This window comes from Heptranchias perlo, chromosome 5, assembly GCF_035084215.1.
Source record: "Heptranchias perlo isolate sHepPer1 chromosome 5, sHepPer1.hap1, whole genome shotgun sequence".
NCBI lineage: Eukaryota > Metazoa > Chordata > Chondrichthyes > Hexanchiformes > Hexanchidae > Heptranchias > Heptranchias perlo.
Window position 1 is genome coordinate 131890928 of NC_090329.1, and position 15269 is coordinate 131906196.

At 47.6% G+C, this 15269-nt stretch overlaps 1 protein-coding gene across 1 annotated transcript in view; it reads right to left on the bottom strand.

Moving 5' to 3' along the window:
* Positions 1-15269, bottom strand: part of LOC137322209 (dynein axonemal heavy chain 8-like) — a 1675662-nt gene that overhangs the window by 527911 nt on the left and 1132482 nt on the right. Inside the window, exon 63 of the mRNA XM_067985325.1 lies at positions 4854-4976. Within this exon, the coding sequence (XP_067841426.1) occupies positions 4854-4976 (123 nt within the window). The remainder of the gene's footprint in view (positions 1-4853; positions 4977-15269) is intronic.

Here is a 15269-nt window from a genome sequence, read left to right on the forward strand (position 1 = left end):
GGTAGTAAGAGGAGGGGTGGAGCCAATTAGGGACCATAAGGGAGATCTACTCATGGAGGCAGAGGGCGTGACTAAATGAGTACTTTGCATTTGTCTTTACCAAGGAAGAAGATGCTGCCAGAATCTCAGTAAAGGAAGATGTAGTTGAGATACTGAATGGGCTAATAATTGATAAAGAGGAGGTACTAGGAAGGCTGGCTGTACTTAAAGTAGATAAGTCACCCGGTCCAGATGGGATGCATCCTAGGTTGCTGAGGGAAGTAATGGTGGAAATTGCGGATGTACTGGCCATAATCTTCCAAACATCCTTAGATACGGGGGTGGTGCCAGAGGACTGGAGAATTGCAAATGTTACACCCTTGTTCAAAAAAGGGTGTAGTAAACCCAGCAATTAGAGGCCAGTCAGTTTAACCTCCATGATGGGGAAACTATTAGAAACGATAATCCAGGACAGAACTAGCTGTCACTTGGACAAGTGTGGATTGATTAGGGAAAGTCAGCACAGATATTTTAAAGGCAAATCATGTTTAACTAACTTGATAGTGTTTTTTAATGAGGTAACAGAGAGGGTCGATGAGGGCAATGCAGTTGATGTGGTGTATATGGACTTTCAAAAGGCGTTTGATAAAGTGCCGCATAATAGACTTATCATCAAGCTTGAAGCGCATGGAATAAAGGGGGCAGTAGCAACATGGATACAAAATTGGCTAAGTAACAGGAAGCAGAGAGTAGTGGTGAACAATTGTTTATTGGACTGGTGGGAGGTGTGCAGTGGTGTTCCCCAGGGGTCGGTACTGGGAACACTGCTTTTCTTGATGTATATTAATGACTTGGACTTGGGTGTACAGGGCACAATTTCCAAATTTGCAGATGCCACAAACCTTGGAAGTTTAGTGAACAGTGAGGAGGATAGTGATAGACTTCAAGAGGGTATAGACAGGCTGGTAGAACGGGCGGATATGTGGCAGATGAAATTTAACGCAGAAAAATGCAAAGTGATGCATTTTGGTAGGAAGAACGAGGAGAGGCAATAAATCTAGAGAGCACAATTCTAAAAAGGGTATAGGCTCAGACAGATCTGGTGGTATATGTACACATATTGTTGAAAGTGGCCGGGCAGGTTGAGAAAGCGGTTAAAAAAGCATATGGAATCCTGGGCTTTATAAGTAGCGGCATAGAGTACAAAAGTAAGGAAGTTACGATGAACCTTTATAAAACACTGGCTCGACCACAACTGGAGTATTGTGTCCAGTTCTGGGCACCACACTTTAGGAAAGATGTGAAATTTATTCCAGGGATGAGGGACTTTAGTTATGTGGATAGACTAGAGAAGCTGGGGTTGTTCTCCTTGGAACAGAGAAGGTTGAGAGGAAATTTGATAGAGGTATTTCAATTCATGAAGGGTGTAGACAGAATAGATAGAGAGAAACTGTTCCCAGCAGAAGGGTCAAGAACCAGAGGACATAGATTTAAGGTGATTGGCAAATGAACCAAAGATGACATGAGGAAAAACTTTTTTACATAGCGAGTGGTTAGGATCTGGAATGCACTGCCCGAGGGGGTGGTGGAGGCAGATTCAATCATGGCTTTGAAAAGGGAACTGGATAAGTACTTGAAAGGAAAAAATTTGCAGGGCTACGAGGATAGGGTGGGGGAGTGGGACTAGCTGGATTGCACTTGCATAGAGCCGGCATGGGCTCGATGGACCGAATGGCCTCTTTCCGTGCTGAACCTTTCTATGATTCTATGATTCTAACTTGGCACAGGGCTTTGCCCAGTGCTTGGAGCCCATCCTTTCTCACGTGGAATGGGTGGTCATCTCCATCAGCACACCTGTGGAACCCACTATGATGCAGCGCCTGATGGCCGATGTCCCAGCTGCCACTGCAGCACAAACTGATGTGATCAAAGGTCTGCAAGCTACGGTTGCAGCTCAGACTGTTGCCTTGGAAGCGCAGACTGCTGCTATTGTTGCTCTGGGGACCACTGTGGAACGGGGCTTCCAGGGCGTCACAGCACTCCAGCATTCTGTTCTCCAGCTGATCACCAGGATTGCTGAAGTGCTGCCACAGGAGAGTGGCAGTGGCACCATGGCAGTCGGATCCACTGTCCTCTCTCAGGATGACAGCATTCCTGCTCCCACCCCTGCTACTCTGCCAGTGCCCTTGTCGTTGCCTGTCAGCCAGCCAAGCCAGACTGCTGCAGCCCATGATGAGATGGTGCCATCAGAAGACAGGCCCTCCCCAGCCCAGAGCTGCTCGAGGCGTCCTCCAAGGCCATCTGCACGCTCTTGAATTGAAGGTCAGCAGCCTTCCACTACCCATGCTCCAGCTACTAGGGATGCACCTCGTAGGAGCATTAGGAAAGGCAAAGGCACACGAGCAACAGGCACTAAGGGAATGCCCAAGGGTGAATAGTTCTGTTCTGTTTGCATAATTTTATTTGTTAATTGATAAATGTGACTTCGAATTTGCATTTGCTGGTGCTTTTTATTCGTGCAATGAGCTGAGGGGGAAACCAATGTATAATCAGATGGAGGGCAATTTTATGGTCATTTGAGAGCGGACAGGTGGGGATTCTATGATTCTATGCTTGTCTCTGTCAAGAGGGAAGATGATGAACATGTTCCTCATGTGGTACAGTGCGTCTGTGACCTCCCTTATGCAGCAGCGCACTGCATACTGTGAGATGTTGCACATGTCGCCAGCAGAGGCCTGAAATGATCCTGAGCCATAGAAGTTCAGTGCCACGGTCACCTTCATAGCCACATGCAATGCTGTCCTTGCCCTGCTTTGAGGCTGCAGTTGTGGACGCACCAGTTGACAGATCTCCATCAGGGCCTCCTTGGTGAACCTCAGCCGTCGAATGCAATGCTTCTCGCTCATGTTGAGGTAAGAGAATTGGTCCAAAAGGCCCTCATTGGATATGGCCTCCTACTCAGTGCCCTGTGCCTTGTCCTCCTCCCTCTCCTCGCAGCTTGACCTGCTGTGCGTGGCCTCTCTGCACGCTCCCAGTCTTGCTCAATACCCAGCTGGAGCCCTAGCAGACCACCCATGGTTGCCAGGAATGTTGTTCAATCATGGTTGTAATTTTCCAAACCGTAAGGTAGTATCTGCCAAACCACTCTCAAATGTATTGTAGCAACTCTTAGGGATCTTCAAAAAACACTTCCTGTTCCACTAACAGCCAGAAGCAATAGTCCAGCAAATAACGTGCAACACCTGTATGGTCCCTTTAAATAGCGCTGGTAGGGGGTCCCCCGGGCACTATAGGTCATGTTCAGGCGTGCGTGGTTAAGACTGTGTGTTGAGTTGAGCGTTAAGTTTCAAAATGAATTAGAGAGACAGTGGCAGTGTGGATAAAAAATTGGTTAAGGGACAGAAAGCAGATAGTAGTGACGAACAGTTGTGTTTCAGACTGGACGGAAGTATACAGTGGTGTTCTCCAGGGGTCAGTATTAGGACCACTGCTCTTTTTGATATATATTAATGACCTGGACTTGGATATAGAGGGTATAATTTCAAAGTTTGCAGATGACACGAAACTTGGAAATGTAGTATGCAATGTGGAGGATAGTAACAGACTTCAGGACTGGTGAAATGGGCAGACATATGGCAGATGAAATTTAATGGAGAGAAGTGTGATGTGATTAATTTTGGAGAGGCAGTATAAATGATACAATTTTAAAGGGTTTGCAGGAACAAAGACTCCTTGGGGTACATGTATACAAGTCTTTGTGAAGGTGGCAGGACAAGTTAAGAAGGCTGTTAAAAAGGCATATGGGATTCTTGGCTTTATAAATAGAGGCAAGGAAGTTATGCTCAATCTTTATAAAACACTGGCTAGGCCCCAGCTGGAGTGTCATGTTCAATACTGGGCACCACACTTCAGGAAGGATGTCAAGGCCTGAGAGAGGGAGCAGAGGAGATTTATTAGAATGATATTAAGGATGGAGGACTTCAGTTATGTGGAGAGACTGGAGAAGCTGGGGTTGTTCTCCTTAGAGCAGAGAAGGTTAAGGGGAGACTTGAGAGAGGTGTTCAAAATCATGAACAGTTTTGATAGAGTAAATAAGGAGAAATATGAGGAAAATTTTTTTTATGCAGCGAGTTGTTATGATCTGGAATGCACTGCCTGAAAGGGTGGTGGAAGCAGATTCAATAATAACTTTCAAAAGGGAATTAGATAAATAGTTGAAGTGGAGAAATTTGCAGGGATATGGGGAAAGACCAGGGCAACGGTACTAATTGGATTGCTCTTTCAAAGAGCTGGCACAGGCACGATGGGCCAAATGGACTCCTGTGCTGTATCATTGTATGATTCTATGATTCTATGATTCTTTCATGTTGACTGTGAGGTCAATGGAGAAGGTGATATACTGCTCACCCCTGGAAAACAGAACCTCGATGACCAGCTGTGTAGTGCAGTCTGGGAGATGCGACTGATGTCCTCTGTAGCAGACTAAAAGGAGCCAGTGGCAAAGAAGGTAAGGGCTCTCACGGCCACTGGCAAAGCATGAGACTCCTGGTTCAACAGGCAGAAAGTCTTGTTGCATAAGGGGGAAAAGGTGTAAGGGCAATAGCATGGCTCGAACTCGGTCAAGGGTCCTATGAACCATGGTGGAGGGGAATTCTTGCTGAGGAAAAAGAGGACATTTCAGAAGCTCTGGTGTGGAAGATGGCAGCATTAGATGCGACGGAGCTAGAGAAACCCCTATATATCCAAATGACACCAAGGTTAGAAGTTCAGTTTGGGTCAGGAGTGCATCTCTGTGACAAGTAGAAGTCCGGCCCATCTGAGATAACACCAATGGGTAAATCTAGGCTAAAGTATTAAAAGTTAAAGTGTTTTACCTGATCTCCCCACTCATTGATAATTGGCATGTTGATATCATCAACGAATATAGTCATTTTACGTCCACTTGGAGGTCCATATGTACTCCCCACACGCTTCTCCACATAACTTTCAACAGTTCTCTGCAAAGATATTTACTTATTGTTATTATCTGTAGCACCTATTCACAGACCATTTTTAAAGATCCATACTAATTATGCAATAGAAGCTTCAATGTTAAAAAAAAGAGATATCTGTGTGACTTCACATGAAATGTAGGGGTTGAATTTCAGCGGAAGATCCCCAGAATCCCATGTCCGTTTGCGCACATGTTGGTTGCCACTTTGGAACCGAGCCCATTACTTCTATTTTCTCTCTTGGCCTCTCTTGGACCATTCTCTTCTGTCTCCTCCCCTAACTGTCAACCAGTCATGCCACCTTTAATTTCTCCCCTCTTAGGTATTTTGCCCGATCGCAGATAAGGCCATCTACGTCCACTTCCTTGTAACTCTCATTACTCACAGCCTCTAAACCCTACCTTCCCAGAGCTGGATTAAGAATTCTTAACGTCTTAGGCACCAGGAAGAATCTGAGTCCCTCCGGATATCCCCCACTCCCATGCATTAAAATACAAACACGTAGCAAAATGCATGAAAAAAAGGTCCAAAGAATGGTTACACACTGCATTAATAATAAAGCATGTCATATCACAATATTCTATGCTTAAATGAAACTGCTTAATTTTGTATTTATATTCTAATGAATCTGCCGCCTCTGCCACGCCTGCTTCTGACAGTATTTTTAAATGGTATTATATTTTGATCCAGCAGTTGTATGCAGTTTTTCTGCATAATGGTGCACTTAACCGGGGGCCCCATATTTGCATGAATTCACCTATGTTCCTTCTCCAATTGCTTTTGTGTCTGTCCCTGGAAAAATATCACCCCCAAGTCACTTACAACTGACTCAAACTCCCAACTGCCGAGCCTCTGGCCCTCCAGTTGTTGTAATACTTCTGCAGTCAATCTGCTCAACCACTCGTGCACTTCCACCTTTGACGCCCCTGTCCCCAATAAAACCCTTACTCATTTCCATTATGGTTGTTCCCCAGGGTATATCTTTCTTCCCTCAAGTCAAGGGGTGACTTGAGAATATCTAGCACACAACTGATTTAGCCACCCATCACCAGATCCGACTAGGTGGTAGAGTTCGCAGGTTTGGGAGGTGCTGTCGAAGAAACCTTGGCGAGTTGCTGCAGTGCATCCTGTGGATGGTACACACTGCAGCCACTGTGCGCCGGTGGTGAAGGGAGCGAATGTTTAGGGTGGTGGATGGGGTGCCAATCAAGCGGGCTGCTTTGTCCTGGATGATGTCGAGCTTCTTGAGTGTTGTTGGAGCTGCACTCATCCAGACAAGAGTATTCCATTACACTCCTGACTTGTGCCTTGTAGATGGTGGAAAGGCTTTGGGGAGTCAGGAGGCGAGTCACTCGCCGCAGAATACCCAGCCTCTGACCTGCTTTTGTAGCCACAGTATTTATATGGCTGGTCCAGTTAGGTTTCTGGTCAATGGTGACCCCCAGGACATTGATGGTGGGGGATTCGGCGATGGTAATGCCGTTGAATGTCAAGGGGAGGTGGTTAGACTCTCTCTTGTTGGAGATGGTCATTGCCTGGCACTTGTCTGGCGCAAATGTTACTTGCCACTTATGAGCCCATTCCTTGATGTTGTCCAGGTCTTGCTGCATGCGGGCTCGGACTGCTTCATTATTTGAGGGGTTGCAAATGGAACTGAACACTGTGAAATCATCAGCGAACATCCCCATTTCTGACCTTATGATGGAGGGAAGGTCATTGAGGGTACGGTAGCATAGTGGTTATGTTACTGGACGAGTAATCGAGAGGCCTGGACTAAAATCCAGAGTTCATGAGTTCAAATCCCGCCACGGCAGCTGGCGAATTTGAATTCAATTAAATTAATTAAATAAAAATCTGGAATTAAAATACGAGTATCAGTAATGATGGCTATGAAACTACCAGATTGTCGTAAAAACCCATATGGTTCACTAATGCCCTTTAGGGAAGGAAACTTGCTGTCCTTACCTGGTCTGGCCGACATGTGACTCCAGACCCACAGCAATGTGGTTGATTCTGAAATGGCCCAGCAAGCCACTCAGTTGTAAAATCTCGCTTAAAAAAGTCATAATAAGAATAAAACCGGACGGACCACTAGGCAACGGACACGACAACGGCAACGGCAAACCAAGCCCAGTCGATGGCCGGCTGATGGCCGGCGCGGACACGATGGGCCGAAGGGCCTCTATCCGTGCTGTATGACTCTATGACCCTGCAAGGTCCTCCTTACTAACATCTGGGGACTTGTGCCAAAATTGGGAGAGCTGTCCCACAGACGAGTCAAGCAACAGCCTGACATAGCCACACTCACAGAATCATACCTTCCAGCCAACGTCCCAGACTCTTCCATCACCATCCCTGGGTATGTCCTGTCCCACTGGCAGGACAGACCCACCAGAGGTGGCGGTACAGTGATATACAGACAGGAGGGAGTGGCCCTGGGAGTCCTCAACATTGACTCTGGACGCCATGAAATCTCATGGCATCAGGTCAAACATGGGCAAGGAAACCTCCTGCTGATTACCACCAACCTGTCCTCCCTCAGCTGATGAATCAGTCCTCCTCCATGTTGAGCACCACTTGGAGGAAGCACTGAGGGTAGCAAGGGCACAGAATGTACTCTGGGTGGGGGACTTACAATGTCCATCACCAAGAGTGGCCCGGTAGCACCACAGCTGGCCGAGTCCTGAAGGACTTAGCTGCTAGATAGGGCCTGCAGCAGGTGGTGAGCGAACCAACACGAGGGAAAAACTTACTTGACCTCGTACTCACCAATCTACCAGTCGCAAATGCATCTGTCCACGACAGTATTGGTAGGAGTGACCACCGCACAGTCCTCGTGGAGATGAAGTCCCGTCTTCGCACTGAGGACACCATCCAACGTGTTGTGTGGCACTACCACCATGCTAAATGGGACAGATTCAGAACAGATCTAGCAGCTCAAAACTGGGCATCCATGAGGCGCTGTGGGCCATCAGCAGCAGCAGAATTGTATTCCAGCACAATCTGTAACCTCATGGCCCGGCATATTCCTCACTCTACCATTACCAACAAGCCAGGAGATCAACCCTGGTTCAATGAGGAGTGTAGAAGAGCATGCCAGGAGCAGCACCAGGTGTACCTAAAAATGAGGTGCCAACCTGGTGAAGCTACAACTCAGGACTACATGCATGCTAAACAGCGGAAGCAACATGCTATAGACAGAGCTAAGCGATTCCACAACCAACGAATCAGATCAAAGCTCTGCGGTCCTGCCACATCCAGTCGTGAATGGTGGTGGACAATTAAACAACTAACGGGAGGAGGAGGCTCTGCAAACATCCCCATCCTCAATGATGGCGGAGTCCAGCACGTGAGTGCAAAAGACAAGGCTGAAGCGTTTGCAACCATCTTCAGCCAGAAGTGCCAAGTGGATGATCCATCTCTGCCTCCTCCCGATATCCCCACCATCACGGAAGCCAATCTTCGGCAAATTCCGATTCACTCCACGTGATATCAAGAAACGGCTGAGTGCACTGGATACAGCAAAGGCTATGGGCCCCGACAACATCCCAGCTGTAGTGCTGAAGACTTGTGCTCCAGAACTAGCTGCGCCTCTAGCCAAGCTGTTCCAGTACAGCTACAACACTGGCATCTACCCGACAATGTGGAAAATTGCCCAGGTATGTCCTGTCCACAAAAAGCAGGACAAATCCAATCCGGCCAATTACCGCCCCATCAGTCTACTCTCAATCATCAGGAAAGTGATGGAAGGTGTCGTCGACAGTGCTATCAAGCGGCACTTACTGACTGCCCTTGACATCAAGGCAGCATTTGACAGAGTGTGGCACCAAGGAGCCCTTGTAAAATTGAAGTCAATGGGAATCAGGGGGAAAACTCTCCAGTGGCTGGAGTCATACCTAGCACAAAGGAAGATGGTAGTGGTTGTTGGAGGCCAATCATCTCAGCCCCAGGACATTGCTGCAGGAGTTCCTCAGGGCAGTGTCCTAGGCCCAACCATCTTCAGCTGCTTCATCAATGACCTTCCCTCCATTATAAGGTCAGAAATGGGGATGTTTGCTGATGACTGCACAGTGTTCAGTTCCATTCGCAACCCCTCAAATAATGAAGCAGTCCGAGCCCGCATGCAGCAAGACCTGGACAACATCCAGGCTTGGGCTCATAAGTGGCAAGTAACATTCGCACCAGATAAGTGCCAGGCAATGACCATCTCCAACAAGAGAGAGTCTAACCAACTCCCCTTGACATTCAACGGCATTACCATCGCCGAATCCCCCACCATCAATATCCTGGGGGTCACCATTGATCGGTAACTTAACTGGACCAGCCATATAAATACTGTGGCTACGAGAGCAGGTCAGAGGCTGGGTATTCTGCGGCAAGTGACTAACCTCCTGGCTCCCCAAAGCCTTTCCACCATCTACAAGGCACAAGTCAGGAGTGTGATGGAATACTCTCCACTTGCTTGGTGAGTGCAGCTCCAACAACACTCAAGAAGCTCGACACCATCCAAGATAAAGCAGCCCGCTTGATTGGCACCCCATCCACCACCCTAAACATTCACTTCCGTCACCACCGGCGCACAGTGGCTGCAGTGTGTACCATCCACAGGATGCACTGCAGCAACTCGCCAAGGCTTCTTCGACAGCACCTCCCAAACCCGCGACCTCTACCACCTAGAAGGACAAGAGCAGCTGGCACATGGGAACAACACCACCTGCACATTCCCCTCCAAGTCACACACCATCCCGACTTGGAAATATATCGCCGTTCCTTCATTGTCGCTGGGTCAAAATCCTGGAACTCCCTTCCTAACAGCACTGTGGGAGAACCGTCACCACACGGACTGCAGTGGTTCAAGAAGGTGGCTCACCACCACCTTCTCGAGGGCAATTAGGGATGGGCAATAAATGCTGGCCTCGCCAGCGATGCCCACATCCCATGAACGAATAAAAAAAAAAGCAGCTGAAGATGGTTGGGCCTAGGACACTGCCCTGAGGAACTCATGCAGCAATGTCCTGGGGCTGAGATGACTGGCCTCCAACAATCACTACCATCTTCCTTTGTGCTAGGTATGACTCCTGCCACTGGAGAGTTTTCCCCCTGATTCCCATTGACTTCAATTTTACAAGGGCTCCTTGGTGCCACACTCGGTCAAATACTGCCTTGATATCAAGGGCAGTCACTCTCACCTCACCTCTGGAATTCAGCTCTTTTGTCCATGTTTGGACCAAGGCTGTAAAGAGGTCTGGAGCCGAGTGGTCCTGGTGGAACCCAAACTGAGCATCGGTGAGAAGTTATTGCTGAGTAAGTGCCTCTTGATAGCACTGTCGACGACATGTTCCATCACTTTGCTGATGATTGAGAGTAGACTGATGGGGCGGTAATTGGCCGGATTGGATTTGTCCTGCTTTTTGTGGACAGGACATACCTGGGCAATTTTCCACATTTTCGGGTAGATGCCAGTGTTGTAGCTATACTGGAACAGCTTGGCTAGAGGCGCAGCTAGTTCTGGAGCACAAGCCTTCAGCACTACAGCCGGGATGTTGTCGGGGCCCATAACCTTTGCTGTATCCAGTGCACTCAGCCGTTTCTTGATATCACGTGGAGTGAATCGTATTGGCTGAAGACTGGCTTCTGGGATGGTGGGGATATCGGGAGGAGGCCGAGATGGATCATCCACTCGGCACCTCTGGCTGAAGATGGTTGCAAACGCTTCACCCTTGCCTTTTGCACTGACGTGCTGGACTCTGCCATCATTGAGGATGGAGATGTTCACAGACCCTCCTCCTCCTGTTAGTTGTTTAATTGTCCACCACCATTCACGACTGGATATGGCAGGACTGCAGAGCTTTGATCTGATCCGTTGGTCGTGGAATCGCTTAGTTCTGTCTATAGCATATTGCTTTCGATGTTTAGCATGCACGTAGTCCTCTGTTGTAGCTTCACCAGGTTGGCACCTCATTTATAGGTACGCCTGGTGCTGCTCCTGGCATGCTCTTCTACACTCCTCATTGAACTAGGGTTGATCCCCTGGCTTGTTGGTAAAGGTAGAGTGAGGAATATGCCGGGCCATGAGGTTACAGATTGTGCTGGAATACAATTCTGCTGCTGCTGATGGCCCACAGCACCTCATGTATGCCCAGTTTTGAGCTGCTAGATCTGTTCTGAATCTATCCCAGTTAGCACGGTGGTAGTGCCACACAACACGTTGGATGGTATCCTCAGTGCGAAGACGGGACTTCATCTCCATGAGGACTGTGTGGTGGTCACTCCTACCAATACTGTCATGGACAGATGCATTTGCGACAGGTAGATTGGTGAGGACGAGGTCAAGTAAGTTTATCCCTTGTGTTGATTCGCTCACCACCTGCCGCAGACCCAGTGTGGCAGCTCTGTCCTCCAGGACTCGGCCAGCTCGAGCCACTCTTGGTGATGGACATTGAAGTCCCCCACCCAGAGTACATTCGGTCCTTCCTCCAAGTGGTGTTCAACATGGAGGAGGACTGATTCATCAGCTGAGGGAGGACGGTCGGTGGTAATCAGCAGGAGGTTTCCTTGCCCACATTTGACCTGATGCCATGAGATTTCATGGGGTCCAGAGTCAATGTTGAGGACTCCCAGGGCCACTCCCTCCTGACTGCATATCACTGTACCGCCACCTCTGGTGGGTCTGTCCTGCCAGTGGGACAGGACATACCCAGGGATGGTGATGGAAGAGTCTGGGACGTTGGCTGAAAGGTATGATTCTGTGAGTATGGCTATGTCAGGCTGTTGCTTGACTAGTCTGTGGGACAGCTCTCCCAATTTTGGCACAAGTCCCCAGATGTTAGTGAGGAGGACTTTGCAGGGTTGATTGGGCTTGGTTTGCCTTTGTCGTGTCCGGTGCCTCGTGGTCCGTCCGGTTTTATTCTTATTGTGACTTTTTTAAGCGAGATTTTACAACTGAGTGGCTTGCTAGGCCATTTCAGAGGGCAATTTAAAATCAACCACATTGCTGTGGGTCTGGAGCCACATATAGGCCAGACCGGGTAAGGACGGCAGGTTTCCTTCCCTGAAGGGCTTTCGTGAACCAGATGGGTTTTTACAACAATCCGGTAGTTTCATGGCCTCCATTACTGATATTTTAATTCCTGATTTTATTTAATTAATTGAATTTAAATTCCCCAGCTGCTGTGGCAGGATTTGAACTCATGACTTCAGATTACTAGTCCAGTAACATAACCACTGTGCTCCCGTACCCATATGATCTGAAATTATTGAAATCAATGTTGAGTCCAGAAGTTTGTAAAGTGTCGAATCGAAAGATGAGGTGCTCTTCCTTGAGCTTCCGTTGAGCTTCATAAGAACAGTGTGACAGGCCGAGGACAGGGAGGTCAGAGAGGGAGTTGACAGAACTCCCAAGACAAGCCTCCAAAGTCTCTGTCAAACAGAAGGGGAGCAGGCAGAAGATTCGTCCTCTCCTGACCAGAATATGGGATGGAGAAGATCAGGGTTCTCATGGTCTCCCTCCCCCAAATGGAACTCACTTTTTCTGCCCTCTGCCAGCTCAGGAATTTCAGCCCCATTGAGTTTGCACCTGTGGAATTTTATATTGTTATTTATCTCACCCAGTCTCTACAATACCTCTTCCTTGTTGCTGCCCAACCACTTTCGTACATACATACATATGAAATACATACAAATATGATGTGCAAGAAAAGACCATCTGGTCCTTCACTCCTGCCCCACACAGCCGTCATGTGTGAAGCATCATGATTAGAGACCCTCTACCTACCAGTAGCCATGTAATCTCCTGGGAGAGGCAAAAAACAGAAATAAACCCAATTAGGGAAACAAATCTGGAAAATTCTTCTACCACCCCCCATAGGTAGTTGAAAACTAGTCCTGGAGACCACAATGACTATGCTTATATTGCCTGGTATTTCACCTACCTTTAATAGGGCATGATCTCTGCCCTAGCCAGGAACCGGCCCAGCTCTCTTTTGAAGGTTTGCAGAGAGTCAGCACTCACTGCATGAGCCAGCAACTTGTTGTAAAGATCTACTTTCGTCTGGAAAAAGAAGAACTGCCTAACACTTAACCTAGCTCTACCCTTATGTAACTTATATGTGTGTTCCCCACTCTATTAAATTGCAATAATCGAGTGCATAAATGCATAACACTGCACTTATCTAGGTTAAGTACCATTTGCCAGAGTTTGGCTCATTCTCCCAGTGCATTTAAATCTGCTTGCAGAAATTTGTTCTCCTCCACAGTCCTAATACTCTCACAAATTTTGGAATCATCCATTCCTCCAACGCTTACATCAAGGTCATTTATGAAAACAGTAAAAAGCAGTGGCCTTAACATCAACCCCTGTGGGACGCCGCTAGTAATCGACCTCCAAGCAGATCCACAACCATTAATAACAACTTTCTTACTCCAGGAAATGTAGCCAATTCTGAACTAATTTACAGCAACTTCTCACCAATTCCACAAGATTCTGTCTTGTAGAGTAACTTGTTGTGCGGTACCTTATCCAAAGGCTTTCTGAAAATCCAAGTAGACAATGTCTATTGGGGTACCCTCATCTACTAACCTAGTAACTTCTTGAAAAATATTCTAGTAAATTGGTAAGACATAACTTTCTTTTCCAGAAACTGTTGAGTGTCACTCATGACTCCGTCTCTATCCAGGTGATCATAAGGAGCTCTTATGATCCCCTTAAGCATCTTACCTATTAATGACGTCAGACTAATAGGCTTCCTGGATTGGTAGGTGGACTCCCCTTTTGCTATTCTTTTCTTCCTTAGCTGCAGTTCTTCTCTCAGATGATCCTCTTTAAAATTTTCTTTCTGAAGAACTACCCTTTTAACTTTACTGTTCCCCTTTTAAATTCAGCTGAATCACGCTTCCCTGTGTGATTTCTGGAGAGAGAGGCTCCTCAAGAATGGAGTTCAGCACTGTTTTTTTTAGTTCTTCCATGCAAACGCTAAGATACAGGCTATTTCCCAGTAAGCAGTCTTTGTAATGGAGAGCATGTAGGTTCGGAAGCTCAGCTCAGGGCCAAATAAGACACCGAGAACAATCAGGTTCAACCTGAGACAGTGGCCGGGGAGTGGAGATGACGGCTTCGGTCTTCCCAGTGTTCAACTGGAGAGAATTACGGCTCTTCCAAGACTTGATGTTGGACAAGCAATCTGACAGCATGGAGGCAGTGACAGAGTTGAGACAGGTGGTGGAGAGGCAGAGCTGGATGTACAGTGTACAATTGGAAGCTAAGGCCGGGAAATTCCTAAGAATTGCTCCCGCTCCACCACTGTAACTACGTTAACGGGGTTTCCACCACATTTCCAGGAAAGTTATGGCGGCAGAGCAGAAGCATCTCTGAAGAATTTCCAAACCAATTTCTTCAGGTGATGTTATCAAGGAGCAGTACTGAGATGAGGAAGAGAAGATGGCTGGGGATAGATCCTAGGGTGACTCGAGCGGTAAGGGTGTGGGGGTGGGAAGAGAAGCCATTGCTGTAGATGCACTGGCTATGATTGGATAGATAAGAGTAGATCCATGAGCGGATAATACAATTATAGAATCATAGAAAATCTACGGCACAGAAGGAGGCCATTCGGCCCATCGTGTCCGCACTGGCTGAGAAACAAGCCACCCCGGCCTAATCCCACTTTTTCCCGCATTTGGTCCGTAGCCCTGCAGGTCACAGCTCTTCAGGTGCACACACCAGGCATTTTTTAAATGAGTTGAGGGTTTCTGCCTCTACCACCCTCTCAGGCAGTGAGTTCCAGGCCCCCACCATCCAATGGGTGAAAAAGCTTTTCCTCATCTCCGTTCTAATCTTTCTACCAATCGCTTTAAATCTATGCCCCCCTGGTTATTGACCCCTCCGCTAAGGGAAATAGGTCCTTCCTATCCACTCTATCTAGGCCCCTCATAATTTTGTACACCTCAATCAAATCACCCCTCACAGCCTCCTCTGTTCCAAGGAAAACAACCCCAGCCTATCCAATCTGTCATTATAGCTAAAATTCTCCAGTCCTGGCAACATCCTTGTAAATCTCCTCTGCACCCTCTAGTGCAATTACATCCTTCCTGTAATGTGGTGACCAGAATTGTGCGCAGTACTCAAGCTGTGACCTAACTAGTGTTTTATACAGTTCCAGCATAACATCCCTGCTTTTATACTCTATGCCTCGGCTAATAAAGGAAAGCATTCCATATGCCTTCTTAACCACCTTATCTACCTGTCCTGCTACCTTCAGAGATCTGTGGACATGCTCTCCAAGGTCCCTCACTTCCTCTACACCT